This window comes from Simochromis diagramma, unplaced genomic scaffold (assembly GCF_900408965.1).
Source record: "Simochromis diagramma unplaced genomic scaffold, fSimDia1.1 OVJJ01000746.1, whole genome shotgun sequence".
NCBI lineage: Eukaryota > Metazoa > Chordata > Actinopteri > Cichliformes > Cichlidae > Simochromis > Simochromis diagramma.
This window is the reverse complement of record NW_024386757.1, coordinates 3,078,492-3,100,477: the sequence shown is the minus strand read 5'-3', so window position 1 is coordinate 3,100,477 and position 21,986 is coordinate 3,078,492. Positions and strand designations below refer to the sequence as shown.

Genomic DNA, 21,986 nt, shown 5'->3' with positions numbered 1-21,986 from the left:
TGGGTGCCAAATTAAGGTAGGTAGGATGTTTTTCCAAAATTAAAACAATTAGAGAACGAAGAGTTTTCAACCAGTTTTCCAGTGTTTTGCCTTGGTATTTATTGCTTGTCTGTGATTAGGCTTCCCAGTTATTTCACCTTCTGTCTTAACTGTCGTGAAATATTTTACCCCCTGAAAATGGTGTGCTTCTGAGTAAAAACATAATAAAAACATTTTTAAAAGAAAAAAAACAAACAAAAAACAGTTACTGAACACTTATTATGACTTTTCATCTTACATCACGAGCATGCTCTAATTTCCTCGCCCACATAGGACATATACTTATTGGCCGCTTTGATAGGTACACCATCCAACTGCTAACTAAACAGCCATTAGACTGCTGAGCCACTTGGATTGTTGTGTGTGTGTGTCACCATCTAGTGGCTGATTAAACTGACTGCAAACAAGTTAACTACCTTTAACAAGATTGTGACAGTTGTTTAATTTTCATCTGAGTCATTGGGTGGACACTTTGGATGTACATGTCACTGGACTGTGGGAAAAACCAAAAGAAAACACTCCTGTGTTCTGACCATTTTTAATTTACTGAGTATACCTGTGCAATATTGCATGCATATACGAGGTTGTTAAGTCAGTCTCAGCTGATTTTGGTGAAATGAACAAGTGCACTATAGGAGAACACACATGTAAAAAAGTTTCAGTGGAGGTAAAATGTTATTTATTATCAGAAATAAAACAGTACAAAAGGAAAGCTTTGAAAATGAACTTTATACAAAAAACATGTGCCATCAAGATTATGAAGTGGAGTAAAGGAACATACAGTAACACAGTAATGTTAGTGTGCGTGTGTGCTTCACACTGTGGACTGGAGGAATCAATCTGATTTGTTTATTTATAACGGGTGTTTGCTTTGATTGAATGGACGTTTTGGTCATACTCTTGGTGGGAGTGAAAAACAAAAACCGACAACTTCTACACAAAAAGCACACAAACGTGTCAGAAAGGAAAAAGACTGATGATATGGGGTTTCTACCATGCATTTGGTCATTGCTTTGCTGAGCTAGAGATCACAGAAATCTTATGTTGCTGGACAGGTTCCAACACTGACAGCTCCACTGACCAGGACCGCTTTGCTGAAGTTTACTTGGCTGTTGTTGATTGTCAGGTTTCTCATGCAGCCCACAAAGGCCTTCCTGGTAGCAGCACTTTCTGGAAGGAAACCATCTGAGAGGAGGTAGAAGGCATTATTAACAGCTTTATACTAGGGGTGCAACGATACACAAAATTCACGGTTCGGTTCGATACTTTGGTGTCACGGTTCGATATTTTTTCGATACAAAAAAAATGTTCATGCCTTTTTAATTTGTCATTTATTACAATTATAAATATATATTTTAACTCAAAAGTACAGTTTTTAAATTTAACCCTAACCCTTGTGCGTGTTTTTTATTTTGACAGCGAATGCGCACCTGCGGACCACTTATGTGCAGCCCTGGTTATTTAGCTCGTCATATTGCAGCCACAGAAATTCTTTTGTCCATGAAACCATAAAGCTGCACTTTCTTTTTGCCTTATAGTCTGATTTGTCATAACTTCTCCGTTTTGTGGTAAGCTTTTCTTTGGCTGTCACTTCTTCACCCTGACCTGTCTTATTTGGCTCAGCAGAACTAAAATATATATCGTGCTGCTTTTACACACGCACTCACATAAGCTCAGCGATTCTCTGCGCGATCAACCTCTCACATGTTTAAGCTGCGGGAGATTTCACTTGTCATGTTTGCATAGTAAGCTAACGATTAATAAGACGATGTCAGAGGAATTGGTGCACAAATTATCATCACTCACAGATCAGTGCTGTCGCTCTCTATACACAGTTCGCACGACTGCAAAGTGAAAGCAAAAAAACAAGCGCAAATTCAAACGCGATTACAATATGTCACATATTGACAGTGGCTCACCAATGCCAATGACATAATTACCCAGCTACATTTCTGAAAGAATGCAAAAGCATTGACATATATTTTTCCTTCCTACAATAGCCCGACGGGCAGGGAAGAGATAGATTTTGGTAGCCCGACTGAAAAAATCGCTAGCCCAAGGACGTCGGGCTAGCGATATTGCAAGCCCTGTATCTGATTGAGGAATCACTCATCTTTGGAAAAGAGAGTTTATTACAGAGAAATGTCTCTTTCCAAAATAAAAGCTATACTATCCGCTTCTTCTGGGCTATATTCTCAGCAGCATAAGGAGAATCATGTGCTAACAGCTGTCTAAATGACTCGGCTAAAGTTAGTAGCATGCTTGTTGTTTTTGTCTTTGCACTAGGATGATGTCGGCGTAAATGTGCAGTCATATTCGTTGTGTTCCCACTAGTGCTTTCAGGTTGATCTCGTTGAAATGACCTTAATGCCACAACATGGCAAATCTCCGTTAATGAGCTACCTCCGATCGCCCAGTGCATGGGGCTAGACGGCCAACACGTTAACGAGCTAACTGTGCTAACACACTAGTTCCCACCCATGTAATTGAGCATTGCATGGCACATCCAACATACTGTTTTACTTTAGTCCATGACTCGCTTACCTTCAGGGTCATACATCACATGAAAACCAAAATAATTCCAAACTCCAGATCTGAATGTTGCAAGGAGAGCTTAACTTCTGTCTTGCTAGCTTGCCCTGCACTCTTCCTTCTGAGGATGCTATCTGTGTTGAGCGCTTAGTGAATCTGCATTCGACTACTCCGCCTAGGCTGCACTGTCGAGCCTAGGCGGAGTAGTCGAACGCAGGTTCACTGAGCGCTCAACACAGACAGCATCGTCAGAAGGAAAGTTGATAAAATAAATTACAAATGTTGTATTGTTCGATACATATGCGTACCGAACCGAAAGCACTGTATCGAACGGTTCAATATTGATACGAATATCGTTGCACCCCTACTTTATACCAACAGGACAAAATCAGGAGGAGCTATTGTCACCAGCTCACCTGGAGTGCCACCAATAAATACAGGCTTTCTGCTATCTGTGGAGCTGGGGCTCAGAGGTCCCACCACATGGTTGATCTCAGAATCCACATCCAGCTGGACAACGTTGGCATCCCGTATCACTGAAACCAAACATTACAGAACGCTTTCATTAAACATTAAACTTGACTAGCTACTGTAAAAAAATAAAAAAATAAAAAAACTTTTTTTTTTTCATTATGACACAAAAAGGCGGTTTTGCCTCTCGCCCCCAACAACCCTGAAAAGGATAAGCGGAAGCGAATGGATGGATGGACACAAAAAGAGTGACTGAGCCCATTAACTCATTCCTTGACACAGAAAGCTATTTTCAGTCAGTCTTTTTGAAACCACAGGCCTCGCCCCCTGGTGGTCTTTAAATAGAATGCTGGATTAAGGCATTTGTGTGTTTATTCCTTTTTCAGACATGGAAGACGTAACATTGCACATACAATATACAATGTCAGATTATTTTTCAGAGAGTGATGTTAGTGTGACATTAACAGTGCTGCCACAGAACACATCAATTCTGAATAATAAACCTACAGTGTGATCACAAAGGAATTCTTACCGGTAATTTTGTGCCAACTCCCCGAACACACTCCCTGTTTTGGTGACACCTTTGTGAAGAACTCACGAGTCCCATCATTTACAAGAACCACCACCTGCAAAAACACTAATGCTATAATCTGTCTAGAAGACGGCAGTTCTTTTGAATGAAAAAACTTCATTTGAACCAACACGAATGTGTGTATTTTGTGTAAAAACGTACCGCTCCTTGATGAATGTACACAGTGAAATAGTCATCTGCTGAGTGCACATGTAGTAGCACCCCTGATGCCACACGAGGGCGCACCTCCATCACCAGCTCAAACCTCGGTCCCAGGTTGAAAGAATCGTCTGAATTAGGAGGAAGATGACGTGAGGTCTGAGTTATTCTTATTTATTATGGCCCCATAACCCTTTAGCTACGTTCATCAGTTATTCTGAGGTGGGTGCGAGTGTGAAATCATTTGAGTCCTGAGTTTCTTAGGGCTTTCAGCTTTGCCTTTTCCTCTTTCGTGCTTCTTTAACACTCACACATTTTTACCACAGCTGCACTTAGGCCATCGAGTTCCCTCAGCCAGCCACACTCTCCTCATGAACACGAAAGAGACTGTGGGCCTTGTGAGGCTAATGAACTGTGTAAGTTAACAGATGCTCAGTTTGCAAACAGTTGCAGATAGTGGAAAAATATATGTGGTGTTACTCACTGTGAGAAAGATTGCACAAAACTCTGCATACAACATATTTCTAGGTTACAGAAAAATAACACAGATATTAAATTGCTAGAAACACACCCAGGACAATGTATCCTCCTTCTTCTGAGAAGTATGTTCCTCCCTCAGAGACTCCATCAAAGCATGGAGTGACCCCAAATGTGTCTGCCACAGAGGAGAGCTGCTTTCTATCAAGCTGAAGGTTCTTTATACAGCCAGTAAAGCTGTATGCAGAGTTTCTCTGAAGATGAAAGATAACAAAAATAATGATTAATTATGATAATCCACACAGAAACAAACCTAAAAAGGCATCACAGAATATTTTAAAGAACTACTAAATAACACATTCACTTATCCACAGTAGTTCTCATATACTGATTTTTACTCTAATGTACTAAGTACTGAAAGTGCTTTCTACTACAAGCCTCAGTCACATACACATCAACACAGTACTTTTACTCTAAGTGCTCTGTCTAACATTCATGCACACTTTCACTCTCCAATGAATGCATTGGGTTCAGTTTCTTCTGTCTTGCTCAGGAATACTTCAACATGTAGGGTGGAGGAGCTGGGGACCGAGCCACTGACCTTTCAGTAGACAACCTATAATGGTAGAGTAGAGCTCTACTTACAAGCAACACAACAAACTCCTGATCACTACAGTATATTTGAGGACCCTGCAGCTATAGCCCTATTTGGTCTGGTATGACTAGTGGCTCTGTATGGCTAATGACGGCTAATGCTAAGCAAAGTTTAAGTGAATGTAGCTGTGAAATCTTAGTGGTCTGTTTGATAACTTTATGACTCGTCCCTTATAAGCTTATTTTATGTAATTTCAGCATTCAACAGTAATCCCCACATTTGACCATAGTAGTTGTCATATAAGCTGTCTTTAAGGCCGCATTAAGCAATGTTTTCATAGTAAGACTGAGTCATTTGGTGACTTTTATGCAAGAAAGAAGAAAGTGTATTTTATTGATTTCCGTGGGGAAATTCCTCTCTGCATTTAACCCATTCACTCAGAGAAGCAGTGGGCAGTCATTGGGCGCCCGGGGAGCAGTGTGTAGGGACGATGCCTTGCTCAGGGGTACCTCAGGGTAGCTGTTCAGGGGAATTGAACCCCCAACCTTCCGATCATGGGGCCACCACTCTACCTACTGAGCTATCCCGGCCCCCAGTGCATGTAATGTACAAGACATTGCTTTTAGGGTCACACCCCACAGAGAATTATCATCTCACACTTTTACATTTTATCAGCTTACAGTGAAATGGAGCTAGTACATCAGAAGAATGCAGCATTTATTATTTTAAACTGTTAGCTAAAGTCATTCTTATTCATCAGGAACGATCTCTGAGTGCCTTGTGCTCCGCCCACATCTGAAAAGCAGCCAATTTTTGAACAGTGGGATTAATAGGAAGGAGAAGGGCTCCACTATATCAGCTCCAATACTCAAAACTGAGAGGAAACCTTCTTTCTTAGGGTCACAATAGTGGTTTCCTCTTGTCTGTGGGAACAGACAGGGCTGGATGTCCACACATTTTCCGGACAAACATAGGGCTATAAATAAAGTACTTTATAAGATTCCAGTTGTCCCATTTTTTTCTGCTGTTTAATGTTTTTCACATGGCAGATTTTGACTTGTACCTGAATATTCTTCTGGGCTCTCCCTGCAGGAACTCCTCCGACATAGAGGGGGCTGCTGATGTGCCAGGAGACGTTGTTTCCCTGAACGCTGTCTTCCAGCATTGTGAGCCCATCAACTATTAACCGCCCCACATTCCCATCACGGATAAAAATAACCTTTGGGATGAGAAAAGGTTGTCTCTTACATAAACAAACACTCATGCTGGCATAAATATAAAATTCAGTGATGGAACGAATTCATGAACTTACACTGTGCCAGGCACCATCATTGTATTTGTCTTCACTTTTGATTTTAACCTTTTGGTCTCCTACACTAAAAGTGTACACAAGTTTCCCATGGGCCAGAAAGAGTGCCATGAAATTGTCCTCTTGGGCATCAGATACATAAAAGATGAGGCCAAAAGATGAGTGGGTCTTCATTGACAAGGAGAAGTGGGACCTGGAAGAACAAAGATGAATTTAATCACACATGGAGACACAAGAATATGTGCAGCTTTAAGCAGACATGACACTGAGGTTAAAGTTCTTGTCTTGATCTACCTCTGAGAAAGGGAGTCTGGGAAGTCTGTGTAGTGCTGCCTGCTGTTGGCAATGCTGCTGAACCGGAAGGCGTGGTGAATCGATTTGGGACTTGAGGAAAGAAAGCAGGACTTGATGTTTGGCTGTGCTGATTCCTGGTCATCACTTCCTAGCTCAGTCAGCACTGGGGGGAGGCTAGATTTATCTCTGGTGACCTATGAGAACATTTATTAAATATCAGGTTATCAGTCAGCCCAAAAATGTTTGTAGAACACATTCATATTTAACTAAGGTCTGCTGTATGTGCTATTTTTACTTCACCTTTTGTGACTGTTTGGTTCCAGAAGTGTTAGCCCTGTGCCTTAACAGCAGTGCAGCCGGGGGTCGCTGTACAGGACAGCCCTCCAGGGAAATCTGGACCTTCTCTGGGTATCTCTTAAAGTCTTCAGGCTCAATGTCCCGGTCTAGTCTACAGTGACACGGCAGAAGTGTCAAACACTCTCAACACATTATTCATTGAATAGACTGTATATAAAAGATGAAAGCACTAACCATAATGTCACCTTTGGTTTCAGCAAGTGTTTTGGCTCCCAAAATATTGTGAGTTGTTTTTGGGGTTTTTTGTTATTATTTGGAATAGCCAGAAGTGAATATAATTTATATGGATGACAGGAGGAATTACTAAGTTGCCAGCTAATGCTATCAATTCTCCAATACACATACCTTCCAATTAGTGCCACGTAACAAATGAAACATTAGTTTTCACTCATGTCTTTATCCTGTCTTCCTTCTCTCACCTCAACTGGCTGCGGCAGATGGCCGCCCCTCCCTGAGCCTGGTTCTGTTGGAGGTTTCTCCCTGTTAAAAGAGATTTTTTCCTTCCCACTGTCGCTAAAGTGCTTGCACATATGGGGTCATATGATTGATGTTTTGCTGGGCCATATCATACCGTTCATGGTTATACCGGTATAATGTTGGGCAACGATAAGAAAGTGAAATATCGCGATAGGATTTGGGTAAAACACGCATGCGCAGTGCCTTTGTTTTCATACGCACATGGCGGAAAAAGAATGGCGGCGGCGACGGAGAATGAGAAGGGCGAAAGCAGATCGTTGAATGAAACGGATGAACCAGAAGTGGTTTGTAAAAATGCTGCAACAAAGCACTATTTTTGGTAGAGCATGCTAGCAGGCCGTTGTCATTACCGTGTGTTTTTGGAAAATACAGTGCACTTAAAATCAATCCTTTGAGTTTTCTGAAAATCGACAGTGCCCCTTATAATCCCGTGTGCCTTTTGTATGAATTCTGGTTGTGTTTACTGAAACGAAACGATTTTATGTGGTACACAGTGCTCGAAAATCAAAAAAAGGTATACTGGTGACAAACTGAGCCGATTCTGCTATGCCTGGTGCGTGGGGAAAAACTATCATTATGCTTTTTGTGACATTTTTAACATTTTAACATGTTTGGCTTTTTAACATTTACTTCACTAGGACAGTGGAAGACACACAATGACTGGTCTCAGGGCAGATTCAAACCAGGTGTCTGCATTAACCTCACAATATATTTGTCACTTACTCAACCGAGTGAGCTAAATGAACACTCTGCAACACTACTGCTTTCACCATAGATGGTAGAATTACCTACAGGGCCCGCTATACGGTTTAACCAAACTGTAAACATGTTTTTTAATGCTGCTAAATATGGTAACATGCATTTTTTTTGGCATTTTTATATTTGCTAAATTTTTCATCTTTTTAGCAGCAATCTCCATCTCCTCACAGTTTAACTTGAAATAACATAATACCCCCTCTTTTACTGGAGAGAGGGGGTGACTTACCTGTTGATGTAGGCATAGCTGATGCAGCCCGTGAAATTCTTGGAAGTGCTGCTTGGAGATCCTCCATAGTAGAAAGTCTTCACCTCAGAATCGTATGACGATCCCGTGGCTGATGTCGGCCGCTTCTTGAACTGCTTGTCTTCGTCATCCACCAGCAATGAGTACCTGAAGTAAGGAGTTGAAGCCCCTCAGAAGATTTTCTTTAGTTGTTGATGCGCCCCTTTGGGTGCAGGGGCCTATGTGACCCATGTTTATAAAAGGATCACCAGATCTTATCAGAGATGCAGGCATCATGCACTGCACTAACGTGTTGTCTTATTCTCGTGCTGCTGTTCTTATTTGTTGTTGCATTGCCCAAAGTTGTTATTTTCCTGCAAGATATTGTCTATGCCACATGCAGTGTACCACATGCTGTAATTGTTGAAGATATATAAGGTCTGCTGAAATGTTACATATGTGTGCTTTCGGTCTTTTTAGCTCTAATATCCTCATATTTAACATTTTTGACTAACTACTATCAATAAACAAGTAAATTGATATAATGTGATAATTAATAATGTTTACTAAATGACAAATACATTTGCAACTTTACAGTAATCCAGATGATGTCCATTGATCATGTTTAGAATACTTATTGTAAAGCACATATTAGCTGGTGGATGTAGTGGCTGTGGTGTCATTCTTTTACTGGTTAGTTGTGTTTTTGCATTCACATTTGCTATTTGTTTGGAAAAAAATGTGGTTTGGATTAAACTGCAACAAGCTGTGACTAAGATATTTCTCAGTGATGCTGTAAAGCATACATAATGGATCTGATACCAAAGCATTCTGACGTCTTTCAGAACCTAGCAATTTAAAATATTGAGATAAAAATAATTTTTGTATGACAAAAACTATGATCTAAATGTAATTGTGTAATATTACTGAGTAGAAAAACAAACAAACAAAACCCACCATTAACGTGGTTAAGTTCCTATATGAAGGTTCAACCAGTGCATTCATTCTTCTTTTGAGACTTTATTTAAATGTATATAATCGAGAGGAAACAGGATGTGGAGCCTCAAAGACTAACACAGATGTGCACCAGAAGCAGCTGCCAACAGTGAAGTTAAATACTTACTTCTGATTGTTCACTGAAGCCAGTAAGAAGTGCGACCTTCCATCATTGTATTGTTTCTTGTGTGATTTGACCTTTACGCCTCTGTTGTTTAGGACCACTGCGCCATTCTCCAGGGAGATACTAAACTCGTCAGACTGAAGCAAAATAAAAATTTTTTAAGCAAGACAACGTTGCTTTAACATTGCAAAAGCATTCGTTTTGCATTTGAAAATGCATGTCCTAACACGCAGTAAACATGTATGTACATGTAGGTGTGTTTACCCCTTCATTGTGGTAGAACAAGAGTCCGCTGGGCTGCAGTGTTCTGAAGTTGAGTCCGCCCTCAAAATTGTCAAACGGTGAAATCTTTGCTGTGGAACCGAGGTAACTCTTTCCAGAGAAATAAGCTTTGCGCGACATCTGTCAAGACGAAAACACATTTCAGTGACCTAGCAGTGGCAATATGGGCTAAAGCTGCTGGACTACACTGTATCTTGTCTGTGCAGATATATATATAGATATATATATATACCAGACTATATTTGGTATTGGTTTCAAAAGGACACATTGCATTATCACTTAAGATGTGACGTGGTAGATGCACAACTTACAAAGGACTCCTCTGGGCAGCCGCTGCTAATACCAATGGTGCCAGGTTCTTCCAGCAGGTTGAAGTCTTTTCTCTGGAACTGGAATCCTTTCACACAGCCCTTCAGGCCAACCACAGAGGACAGCTCTGGCCTGTGGGAACACATATATTTCAAATTTAAAGCTGCAAGAAACAAAGTCAGGAAGTTAAAAAAGAAAACTCTATCTACTCCAAAAGTTCTGCTGTTAGAGAGGAACTGAGAAAAACTAACCACTTATTTAAAATGACATATTATGCAGTTATTGTTGGAGACGGAAAGCAACTTTCTGGCCATGTGATGAAATAACTCAAATTTTAAATGATGTATTAGCTTTACATATTCTACAAAAAGTTGTTAACAATAAGAATATAGATTATAAAGAATAGAGCTATTTCCATTTGGAGTAATTTATAGTTAGCTGGATGGCTATATCTTGGGACTTAAATGATAAATACTATTATTGTTTGTTTGCATGTATGTTTAGCTCACCTGGATTTCAGGATGCTGGAGGGAGCTCCACCTATGTAAATATCTGCGAAGGGCAGGGTGGTTTTTGGGTTCTCCATGGACTTAACATGACTCTTATCCACCAACAGTATAACCTTTTTTGACTGATGGTAGATCACTGACACCTGAGGAAATGTCCCACCACAGACAGTTATTGTAAGACATTCGCATTTTTAACTTGGGATTATTTAAGAGTTTTAATAAAGACACAAAAAGCTACCTCGTGGTATTTTGCATCATTTATTTGCAGCTTTGCTAAGTTGTTCTCTAAAAGCTTTGGCCCATTGCTGAAGCCAAAGTCATACATTAGACGCAGGATGCCATTCTTTAATTCCAAAAGAAAGAATTTATCCTGAAAAAACAGAAATGAAACATATTTATATTGGCCTTATACAATTGTCATAAACCAGTTACTGATGATCATTATTACAGGGTTTTTTTATGAGAATAGAAATGTTGGCAGTTGACCTGCTTTACAGACCGGTAGCACATGGGTAAGAAAAACTAAAAGCTTTCGAGATGTGAGACTCTTGTTAGTTTTCCAGATGACTTACCTCATTGACCATGAGGAAAAGTACACCATCACTTGCGATAGTTCGTACTGAAATATCAAATCTTGTGACAGCACTAAACGTCCCCCTCCTCTCAATATTACTGATGAGTGCGTAGCCTTTTCCATCAAATAGGTAGCTTGCAATGCGACTCTGTGAAAATGCCAACTTGTACCTGAGAGCAGAGTTGGAAACATGATTTGGTACCTTTGACAATTTTAAACCATCTATGTGACAAATTAAATTAAGATACATCCCTTGAAAATCAGACAGGCTAAATATGAACTTAATGTTTGAGATGTCAAAAAAAATGTCAGATTTCTGTAGCAATGTTCAGGTAAGTTGTGTTTAAATTATACAGTGGGTGGTCAATGCTTGTTGAATTTGTACATTTTTGCTATTGAGACCCTTTGACACATACATTTAGCCATGCAAAAGTTTACCTGGGACACGGTGGAGATGTGGTTACATTTATTTTGTGAGTCTGTTTGAAATTGTAAAGACTGATGACATCGTTGTTCATCGATGACAATTCAATACATCCCACGAAAGGTGCAAGGATCAAAGGAGGTGGAAGCTGGTTTGTAACAAAGAAACAGTCACATGTCAGATTTCTAAAAGAAAGAAAGATTTCTTTATATTGAAGAAATGTTGTAATTTACATTACCTTGACATCTGGTGGGACACCCCCAACAAAAAACACTAGATCTTGGGGGTCAATGTCAAACAGGGATTCAGTGCCTGGAGCTTCACCTTTCTGGATAAACTTCTGTTCATCAGTGGAGCTCTGACTTGGGACTGTTAGGAAGACTTTTCCATGCCTGCCCAGTCTGCAAGCAAAGATCTGCAAGTTACCACTGTGACCTCCTCCTAGCTTGAACTTCATGAATGCTACCTGCTTAGCTTTCTCAAAATTTGCTAATGCACAACAAAAGTTAACCACACTAACTGTGATGTGTGTTAGCAGGATTTCCCTTGTGTTTTGAGGAGAAAGGAAACCACTGGGACCAAGAACAAATTTTCAGTTCCTTGTCAAGATCAGCGTATTAGCAACTTATATAGCAAAGATTTTAAATATAGCCCAACAATATGTATCGTTCTATGACTCTATCACGCTCACCTTCTTGAGTGAGTGTGAAGCCAGAAGGTGCTCTAGCATATGGGACATTTTTCCTGGACTTTAAATATTTGGATATAAATGGCCCCATAGTGCTGCTACTGTTCAGAAACTTCATGTGATATATGTATATACATTTTAGTTAGGCCTTTCAGGTGTTGAATCTAGCTCAAACTGGATCCTAACCCTATATTTTATTACATACTTCAGTTGCCTAGGATTATAATCAGGGTTAGTACTGGGGTTAGGGTCACCACTGATGACGATTTAGGCTTTAGAGGTTTCAGTCACTTTTGTGTGCTACAACAAATCTGTATGTATGATTTTCAAATAATGCCTAGCACAATTAAAATGGCAATCACTTTTGGTTAAAGATTAGGGTTGCTTTTTTTCTTTTAGCCACATAAATTTGAGTGTTTCAAAGACATAAAAATTCTAAAAAAAAAAGGGGGCAAATGATAACCCAAAACCCAGCCTACCCCAACCTTAACTATAGATATGCTGCCACTGATCATGTGGATGTTAAGAGGTTAAAGCTCATTTACCTCTCTATTTTGATGTAGTTGAAGACTGCCGGCCATTGGCTGACAGGCTTTGAACTCAATGGGATCTCAATGTCTTCACCTCCAAGTTTATAGACAAACACCAGGATGTCATTCTTGGTGGCCAAGCCCATGTAGTCTTTTACACCCTGAAAGCAGGAGCAGCAGAAAACAGAGTGTTCATTTTACTACCAAGGCTTTCACTGTGTCATTTTAAAACACTTCAGCATGTTATAATGGTGGTACGAGTTTCCAACTGTGTGGTGTTACTTTATTTCAGTGTAGAGTGGTTTCAAAAGCTTAACTATGCATCATTTGTGACCAACTACTGCTGGGCCTATTATTCCACAGTGAAAAACATCACTGCATAGATTACAGTGATGGTAAAATCACCAAGGTGAAGCGCTGTTAAAGAGAACAAAGAGGCCTCACATTGGGTATGCTGTACTGTTTCTATACCCTGGCAGGCAGGGGAAAACAGTATTTATGTAAATGAACTTTGAAGGCACACAGATGCACCATTGTCTCAGGCGTCTCTTGGACATCTTTTGAAGGGGGCAAATGGGTGCTTTCAAAGCCATTCAAAGTCATTTCTGTTCTCATGATCACAACATGCTATTCATGCACACAAGCTCCTTTTCATCTTTGAAAGTTGGCATTTATTTTATCATAACTGATGACCCAGAAAGAGAAAGGAACAAAATTTATTCTGCCTGGATTCCTCACATTTCTGTCTCCCAAGTATAGGATGATTCGGTCCTCTATGGGATCCTTGTCAGGGTCCACCCTCATGAATAAACTGATGGATGTCATTGTCTTCAGTTCTTCCAAATTGCTGTGAGGATGAACCTCCACTGAGGACTGTCCGTTAAATTTCATGGAGACCTGGACCTGGGGCAGAAAATAAAGGAAACTGAGTTCTCTTTGTTTAGCAGTTATCATCTTGATATCTGATAGCAGAACGTGAATTTAAAAAGGTTTACAGCTTCATAATGACTGGTGTGAACATTTTAACTGGAGTAGTGGAATGGAGTAGAAGGGTTTTATTAAGTAGAAAAATTATAGGGAAGAATTTTGATAGTCAAGAGGGGATGCTGAAATACTACTTCAGAATTTAAAATGAGAACAAAGCTAACACGTCGGGTGTGTGGACAGTTTTTACTTTTCTTTTCTTTTTGTAGGGGTCACCTGTGTAGACATGGTAAGAAGAAATTTCATTTCTAAAATTTTAAAGAAAAACAAAAAATAAGCAGAAATACAGAAACCATGTGTGAAAACTATGTATACCTAATGATTCGATAGATTATTATCGTATAGAATTTAAGCCCACTCTTTTATTACTTTTTACAATGTTCCCTCAGTTGACCGATGTTTGCATCTATACACAGTTCACTTAAGGTCTGACCACAGCATTTCAATTGGGTTGAGGTCTGGACTTTGAGTCATTGCAACACTGATTCTTTTCTTTTTTAGCTGTTGTAGATTTGTTGTGTGATGCAATCATTGTCCTGTTTCATGACCGAGTCTCTGCCAAGTTTTAGCTATTGGACAGGCAGCGTCACATCTGACTCCAGAATACAGTGGCATACAGAAAAGTTCATGGTCAACTGGATGTCAACTCATGGTCAGCTCGATGACTAAGGTGCCCTGCTCCTCTGGCTGTACAACAAGCCCAAATAATTTCTCATGGGAAGTCTACAGAGTCAAATATTTGCAAGTTTTGTCAATGTTTTAATTTATGCACACACAAATGTTTAAGGTGCAAGGAACTTGGGTTGTTCTTATTAACTAATATCAATTCCTCTAAATATTGTGGTATAACAACATTTTGTTTGATTGGGCCTTAGTTACAGGCTAGCTAAAGCTAACCTCAATGCTCTTTAATTATCACGATCATATATCATCATCTTTTATATTCTCTTATTAATATTTTGTTAGCTTTATTTAGTCTGTAGGTACAGTTTGTGGTTCTGCTTTCTGTTTTTGTGTTGTATTGCTATATTTACTATTTTACCATTTTTATTTAATAACTTCACTCCCCCCCCCCCCCCTCTTTTAGTCCAGCAAAACAATTTTTTTAATTGAAAGTGTTTAAAATTTTGTCAGATAGTTTTTTACAATTGACTGCACCATATGGCATGATTTTAAGCAACTTTATACTAGCCACAGCTGCTGCAAGCCACTTTGAAATCCACTTCCAGTCCAGCTGATCCTTATATAATTTGCCTAACTGAATCAATGTGATGTTGCTGTTCTCCCTCTTTTGTCTTTTCTTCTATGGCTCAACATGAAAGGGTAGGAGGGGTGCAACAACAGAGCCATGTCATCAAATATAAAATGATTGCACATGGAAGTCAGTCATCCTTTGCTCTAGTGGTAATGACTAAATTGGGATATCATTACTAAGTGTGTCAAAAGGAATGAACGAACTTTCTTGGCCACACTCCGGGCCTGGGCTATGAGCTCTCTGATCCTCATGATGTTGGTGGTCACGTTGTTGACAGGCTTCTTATCTTCAACAACCTTCAGCTTGTCCAGCAGGGTAGGAACAAGCAAATTCAGGTTCTCCACTGCCAAAAAAATAATGAAGAAAAATCAACTTTAAATGTGGTTGCGAAGGAACTGTAAGTTAAAAAAGCCGATAGGAATAACAATAGCTAACATGAAAACCAGTATAGTGTGTTCTACTCATTAAATACAAATCTCATAAAATGTAGTAATTTTGATATATACCTGCTGCCCCTGCAGAGGCAACAGCCTGTTCATAGGCAGCTGTGGAGTATTCGTTATTTTTCATGTTGTTGTTCCACTCCTCTACTTTGCTGCTAATGGGGGTGATAGATTGAAGAACTTCCACTGAGCGATTCAGAGTCTCTGAAGCCACTTCTGAGGTAAACTCCAGACGTTGTGGTGTTCTGTCTGAAAATTAGTGCACATTTATAACAAACTGCAAATTCGCATGTTTAGCAACTAAAGCATTCAGTTGATGGAGATTTCTGACAATGTCCTCCTTAGTCCTGATAATGCAGAAACTTTAAGGTAAAGAATTAATTTGGGTCCGTATTGCCAAACTATGGGAAAAAAATTGCTATGGCCAAAACAGAGAAGACATATCTGTGAAGTGAGGCTGTCCGTACGTATTTTTAAAATAGGGGAACAGAAATTGTTGAGTAAATGAGTTACTAAACCATGCACACAGACTAGGAAACTGCACAAACCTAAATGCAGAATTTTTGGATGGAAGAAGAGAAGATTATCCTTTGGACAAAGTGGGCCATATGCTAGGTTTTTATGCTAGCGGACAACAGATCACGATGTTGTCATAGTTTATTTGAGAAGGCTGTAGTTAAAGTAGTTTAATATCAAAATCTGCACATATTGTTCCTAGTATGCATTCCTGAAAGCGGTATAGTGCTATTTGTTTAAGTAGCAGAGTGTATCGGTCAAGCCCGCACCCGTGTGTATATGCAAGCTTGAGTTTCACCATTTCACAGTTTCATCAAAGTGGCAACTTTATTCAAGTCAGACTGGATTTTAGAATAAAAGGTCTGACCATTTTAGCTGAATTTCAGCAGATCAAGCTAACTGTGAATATCCTCTATTGCTCCTGTAGTTCTGTAAGGCCTACATCTCTGATTTTCAAAGAAAGCTACTTTTTAAATTTTAACTATATAAAACCCCTGGGGGATTTATACATCGGCTGACTTTATACATCGGCTGACTTTATACATTGGCTGACTTTAGGACCAAACCACTCAAGTAAAAGAACAAAAAAATTTTTTTTGTGTGTGTGTTATTTATTTCTTTTTTAAAATATTTTTTATCACACATTCAATTGGAAAACCTAGCAAGGTCTGCCCTGTTAGCTATTCCAACTGTTCCAGTCTGTGCGATAAACTATAGTTTAAACATGCCACGGGCCTCCTTCTGAAACGTATAAGAAAAGTATATTCTTACCTGTTTGGAGTTCACTGATGTCCTGCACAATTTCTGAGAGTTTTTTCACGTTGTTTTCCATGGTCTCTTTGGTCTCCTCAATGTATTTTAGCTTGTCAGTCACCTCATGTTTTAGCTCTGTTACAGAAAAATGTATTAGACAACAAAAATACTATGAACAGTATACAGCTGAAATATGACTAATATGTCCGCAATATATAATTCTGTTGAGATCCATACCAATTTGCTCTGAATGCAGTGTGACAGATTCCTTGAAAACATTGTCACTTTGTGTTATGAGGTATTCAAGCTGCGCATTGATCCCACTGGTGGCCTAAAAGACAGATGTATGAAGAAAAATAACAAGGACTGATAGAAAGTTGAATGCAGTAAACGAATGCCTAAAAACTGCATGATCTGACATACATCTTCAGCTCTTTCGGATAAGTTGAAGGTGGTGAGTGAGGTGATGTTGGCATCGTCAACGTATTTCACTATGTTGTTGTAGACGTTGGCAGCAGTTATAGCCCTCTGTACAAAGCCATTGGCGTCACTCTTTCTCAGGTCCCTGGGGGAGACAGTGTGATTCAACTCAAGTGTTCATAGTCTGCGACCTCAAGCTCAGTGAAACTGCAGAGCAGAACACGGACTGCTGTCACTAGTTGCACTGCAAGACAGCAGCATCAGAATCTGTCCACTCTCTGGAGAGCCAGCTGATTCCTCCTCCACAATGCATATATGACATCACTTAACAACTAAGTGTGTATTCCATATGTTTATAATTGTTACCAAAAAACATGCAAAGAAACTGTATTATTCTAACATTTTATATATGATAGAAATTAGGAAAAACTTCATAGGTCACAAATAAATACTATATGAAGCATGAAATGTTTAATAAGTTTAATAAATGGTTCCTATCCAGGCAAAAGTCTACTAAAAGCTACTATGTGCAACTGTGTGCTACATAGGTTTATTTCAGATGGATGTCTCACTCTTCCAGCTCATTGGCTTGTCTCTCCAGCCCCTCAGCATGTCTGTCAGCCTTCTGAACCAGATCTCTGTCAACCAGTGAGAGGCGCTCCGTCTTCTCTGTCAGCTTTTGGCTGGCGCCATCGATTGCTGCATGGTACTCAGTCACGTTCTGCACACAGATGCGCGCGCACGCACACACACACACACACACACACACACACCTCAATTACCTCGAGACGTGCTTTCATGTTCCAGCCTGTAACATTCAGTAATCTCTGTTTAGCCTGTAACTACTGTAGGTAACAATATCAGAAAAGATTTTTTAGCTTGAGATTATTTCAAGTCCAAAAAGCTACAATATACACACACGCACGCACGCACGCACGCACGCACACACACACACTTGCTAACATTGTTACTTTCAGATTATTGTAATTCCCTCCAGAGTAACTTAATACAGAGCTACTTGACTAAAACAGGAAAGCACTTTGAGAATGCTGCTTATTCAATTTTCTTTCCAGCAATCCATAAATTGCTTCCAAATCAAATTGCCCAGCAGTGCAATGTAACACAGACCAGGTCAAGTCTTAGCAATCATTTCTGGAATGAATTCAATTTAATCCTTGGGATATTGGGATATTACAACCCCATTTGGCACCGTATTAGATTATGCTACCTTGGTATGATACATAGCCTTTGTTCAGTAGGCCATGAAGAAACCTGACCATCATTATAAAAGTAGGGCCTGAGATATTTTTAGTCTCATCAGACCGTAATTTGCCTCACCTTTCCCAAAGCGTCCACCTCAGCCACAGTTCTCTCTGATTGGGCGATAAAGTCTCTGGCTGCTTCCAAAGTGTCGTTGACAGTGTCATGGTTCTCCATTAGCCTCTGCAACTTCACCTAGGATGCAGGGAAAGAAAGAGAGCACCATTTTTTTTTTTTACCACCAAAGTCCAGTACTTCTTGGGGGGTTTGTTAGTTAGATATTCTTAACATGTCAAAATTCTAGGCCAGGGGTCGGCAACCTGCGGCTCCGGAGCCGCATGCGGCTCTTTAGTCCTTATAGTGCGGCTCCGTGCGGTTTGGGAAAATAAATTAGAAGTATTTAGCTGAAGTGTATTTTATTTATGTTAGTTATTTTTTTAAAACTTGTAGTTCTAAATTGGAAGATTATTGTGACATTGAAATATAAAAATAAAATTATATTTTATTATTTTTTCATCGATCAAAATAAGCGTCACACTCGCAGAAGTCTGTGTATCCGCTGAAACAGCATGCATTTATAGAGACTTTCAACCCCAGGTAGGCCAGTTATGGATCTTCGGATCCACATTATGTCAGCAGCTATTCTCCACCGTGAACTATGTTAAAAACAAACACCGCTCGCGCCTCACGGATGACAGCTTACAGTCCTGCGTGAAGATGAAAGTGACTTCGTACAGCCCCGAGTTGCAGACGCTGTGCGCAGAGGCTTAGGAGCAGAAGTCCCATTGTTAACATATCACGGCAGACCCGACGATGTTTCCACGAACATGCTTTTCAGCATCTCTTTATTGACCACTTTTCACACACGATTGCTGTACGTATACAGCCGGCTGTAGCTTTTCAGCTCACAGCCCGACACATACCAACAACAGCATAGATGGCACAGACGTTAAGGCGGCGAGGTGTGATTACGGGTGCCGCTCAGGTGCGTCTGCCTCCCCTGCAGCAGTGCTGCAGACCACGCCCCGCCACACACATTAACCTGGTAAAATACATATTTAGGCAGAATTTTGCAAAGATCTATTTTTTATTTTTTTTAGCAGCATAGTGCTTTTTTTCCAATTATTTTTTTAAAAGTCAGGTCAAGGCTCCAAAAGCCCAAAGGCGATATAAGGGTGGCGGCTCACAACAGTTTCTGTTTGCTACATGGATCATTTTAGTTCAGGTTGGTGTCTGTCCTTTTGTTATATTTCTTTAAGAGTTCAAAATGTGTTAATTACATAAATAAAATGTAATTTTCTCTGTAGCACTTCATGGATTTCATAAGCAAGACACCTTAGTTGTTCACACAAAGCATAAAGGTAAAAAACAATATATACAGTGTTATCTTCATTTTAGTTGTCAAAAAGTATTCGCGGCTCCCAGTGTTTTCTTTTGCGTGGAAACCGGGTCCAAATGGCTCTTTGTGTTGCTGACCCCTATTCTAGGCTTTCCTGCAGATTCTGAAGAAAATACTGCTAATAAGTGCCAATATGTGATTATCATTGAATAGGATTCTAAAGATTTTCCCGTTTAGTCCTGTTTAAAGACTAAACAAATGTTAAAGTGGTTATAGAGGTCAAAAATCAATGATATTCCCAAAGACTTTAAGTCAAGTTTTGAGTCTGATGCATTTTTGAAATAACTGCTTTAAAAAGACTAAAGGGCTAAGACACTTCATCACTGGCTTTTACTTTGGAAGCAATGTTAATCTTTCATATGCAGCGTAGAAGTATTCGTGTTTGCGTATATTTTTTGTTGCAAGTAATTTTAAATGTCACATAGTTAATAGCTATACTATTTAATAAATAGTCTTATTTATTGGAATCATAATATTTATGCTGTTCCATTCAAGCAGTATGTTAGGCATGTATGTTACAGATAATAAGATTCAGCATCCACACCCCACTTTTAATTTGACTGCATGACTGAGTATTGTACAGGGATGAGATCATCTGATTGGCTGTGGTCAGCCAGCAGCATACAGCAGCATACTGGTGTCGACCAGTCTGCTGAGGTTAGGTAGAGCCCTGGATTAGGAGAGGCTCTGTGTTTGGCTAGGAAGCTATTCATGGCAGACACCCTGATCATGGAGATCCCCACTCCTGATAACACGCATGCTCACAAGTAACCAAATGCAGAGTCCAACAGGAGCTGCTCTGCTGCATCCCTGGATTTCGATTATGACCACATGTTTTTATGTCGACTAATTAAAATTTTGACTCTATTATAAAAACAAAAACTGTGCTATAGCTAGATAAAAAAAAAAATGGTTAAAGGTTATGTCCTTTGTTCTGACCAATTAAGCTTTAAAATTAATTTTAGGACTCACAGAAATCCCTCAGTATCTGGTCTGAAGAGGAGAGATATTGGGCCATTCCATCTCAAGTCAGCAAATCTTTACATTTTCTGCTCAACCGTCTCTAAATTGCCTAGAAGTTTTATGGAGTATTCACTAGTTAAAAAAAAAAATTTGAGCACACACTTGCTAACTAACTTCACATTGCAAAAGGCAACTAGTGACAATGTCTCAATACATATGGTTATATTTCATAAAAATGCAAAAGAAAACTTTGAATATTTTTTTAACATGAAATTCTTAGTCACAAAAAGGAAGGAAATTATATTTTAAATCAACTTTCATGCTGGATTGAACAAACACAACAAGTTGTATTGTGGAAATATCTCTAGATAGTGTAATCTGAATAGAACAAAATTCTGGAATTTCCAAATGGTATTTTAACTATAACTTAGGACATAGTTTTGTTAATTACGTACATATTTTTTATTTTTATGACCTTTTCCTCTCCTACTATCCAACCTCTCAGGGCAGATGGCTGGCCTTCCCTGAGCCTGCTGGAGGTTTCTTCCTGCTAAAAGGGAGTTTTTACTTCCTGCTGTCGCCAAGTGCAACAGTAGGTGTCATCTGCTTTGAACTGAACCTACTCTGTGACTCTGAGACCTAGTGCCCTTGAGGTCTCTGATAATTCAAGTAAAGTGTGAAATATACTAGTTGACATTACAATGTCATGACAAAAGGGATCGTTTATGCAAGTAGTCTTGCAAGGCCAAGCTGCTATGACAAACAACAAGATCCATTCATTCCAACTGAAATTATTTTAAACATTTGCTCTTTCATACAATTGTGTGATAGGAACTTCCCAGATGTTTAAAAAAAACACCCCTGCTCTCGGTCTATTCAACATGTACATTATGTGCATCTTAGTGTTTTTGCAGAGAAGTGTTTTGTTTTTTTCCCCTCTTGGGATAAGACTTGGCTGGGTGCATCATGAGAAAGTCAGTCATGTTTGTGTGGGTAGGCTGTGAATATTATCGTGGGAAAAACACTTGCATTGCAATGTTGCTTTTTCCCCTGTGCAGGCCCCCTTCTAATGTAACTCCCACAGATGGTTTTAAGTTTCTGTTCTCATCACCTAAATACCACAGTAATAGAGTTCTCTGACATGACCGGCAAAGTACAACCAGATCTCCTTCTCTCTCTGCTCTTTTGCAACTGTGCATTTCGGACTAAGGACACGCTGTACTTCTGTCTTTAAATGCCAGGTACTAGTGTGAAAAATCACAACTCAACACTGTTTGAAGTATTCTGAGTTGAA

The 21,986-nt window shown here is 39.5% G+C and overlaps 1 protein-coding gene across 2 annotated transcripts in view; it reads right to left on the bottom strand.

The window, feature by feature from the left end:
• Positions 1 to 695: 695 nt before the first annotated feature.
• The window catches only part of lama4 (laminin, alpha 4), a 33,824-nt gene continuing 12,533 nt past the window's right edge, over positions 696 to 21,986 (bottom strand). The window contains exons 14-40 of one of the 2 annotated variants that reach the window (XM_040027833.1): positions 18,409 to 18,525; positions 17,643 to 17,791; positions 17,074 to 17,215; positions 16,888 to 16,981; positions 16,669 to 16,785; positions 15,445 to 15,630; positions 15,142 to 15,281; positions 13,438 to 13,602; positions 12,715 to 12,860; positions 11,720 to 11,882; positions 11,496 to 11,629; positions 11,056 to 11,227; positions 10,722 to 10,853; positions 10,484 to 10,626; positions 9,977 to 10,106; positions 9,648 to 9,785; positions 9,387 to 9,520; positions 8,267 to 8,431; positions 6,748 to 6,895; positions 6,448 to 6,641; positions 6,157 to 6,346; positions 5,908 to 6,063; positions 4,344 to 4,503; positions 3,776 to 3,903; positions 3,575 to 3,668; positions 2,988 to 3,107; positions 696 to 1,224 (exon numbers count right to left, since the gene is read on the bottom strand). In XM_040027833.1, coding sequence (XP_039883767.1) covers positions 1,079 to 1,224; positions 2,988 to 3,107; positions 3,575 to 3,668; positions 3,776 to 3,903; positions 4,344 to 4,503; positions 5,908 to 6,063; positions 6,157 to 6,346; positions 6,448 to 6,641; positions 6,748 to 6,895; positions 8,267 to 8,431; positions 9,387 to 9,520; positions 9,648 to 9,785; positions 9,977 to 10,106; positions 10,484 to 10,626; positions 10,722 to 10,853; positions 11,056 to 11,227; positions 11,496 to 11,629; positions 11,720 to 11,882; positions 12,715 to 12,860; positions 13,438 to 13,602; positions 15,142 to 15,281; positions 15,445 to 15,630; positions 16,669 to 16,785; positions 16,888 to 16,981; positions 17,074 to 17,215; positions 17,643 to 17,791; positions 18,409 to 18,525 — 3,903 coding nt within the window. In that variant the 3' untranslated portion in view covers positions 696 to 1,078. Of the gene's footprint in view, positions 1,256 to 2,939; positions 3,108 to 3,574; positions 3,669 to 3,775; positions 3,904 to 4,343; positions 4,504 to 5,907; positions 6,064 to 6,156; positions 6,347 to 6,447; positions 6,642 to 6,747; positions 6,896 to 8,266; positions 8,432 to 9,386; positions 9,521 to 9,647; positions 9,786 to 9,976; positions 10,107 to 10,483; positions 10,627 to 10,721; positions 10,854 to 11,055; positions 11,228 to 11,495; positions 11,630 to 11,719; positions 11,883 to 12,714; positions 12,861 to 13,437; positions 13,603 to 15,141; positions 15,282 to 15,444; positions 15,631 to 16,668; positions 16,786 to 16,887; positions 16,982 to 17,073; positions 17,216 to 17,642; positions 17,792 to 18,408; positions 18,526 to 21,986 lie in introns of both variants that reach the window. The other variant, XM_040027842.1, reaches the window with a different exon arrangement.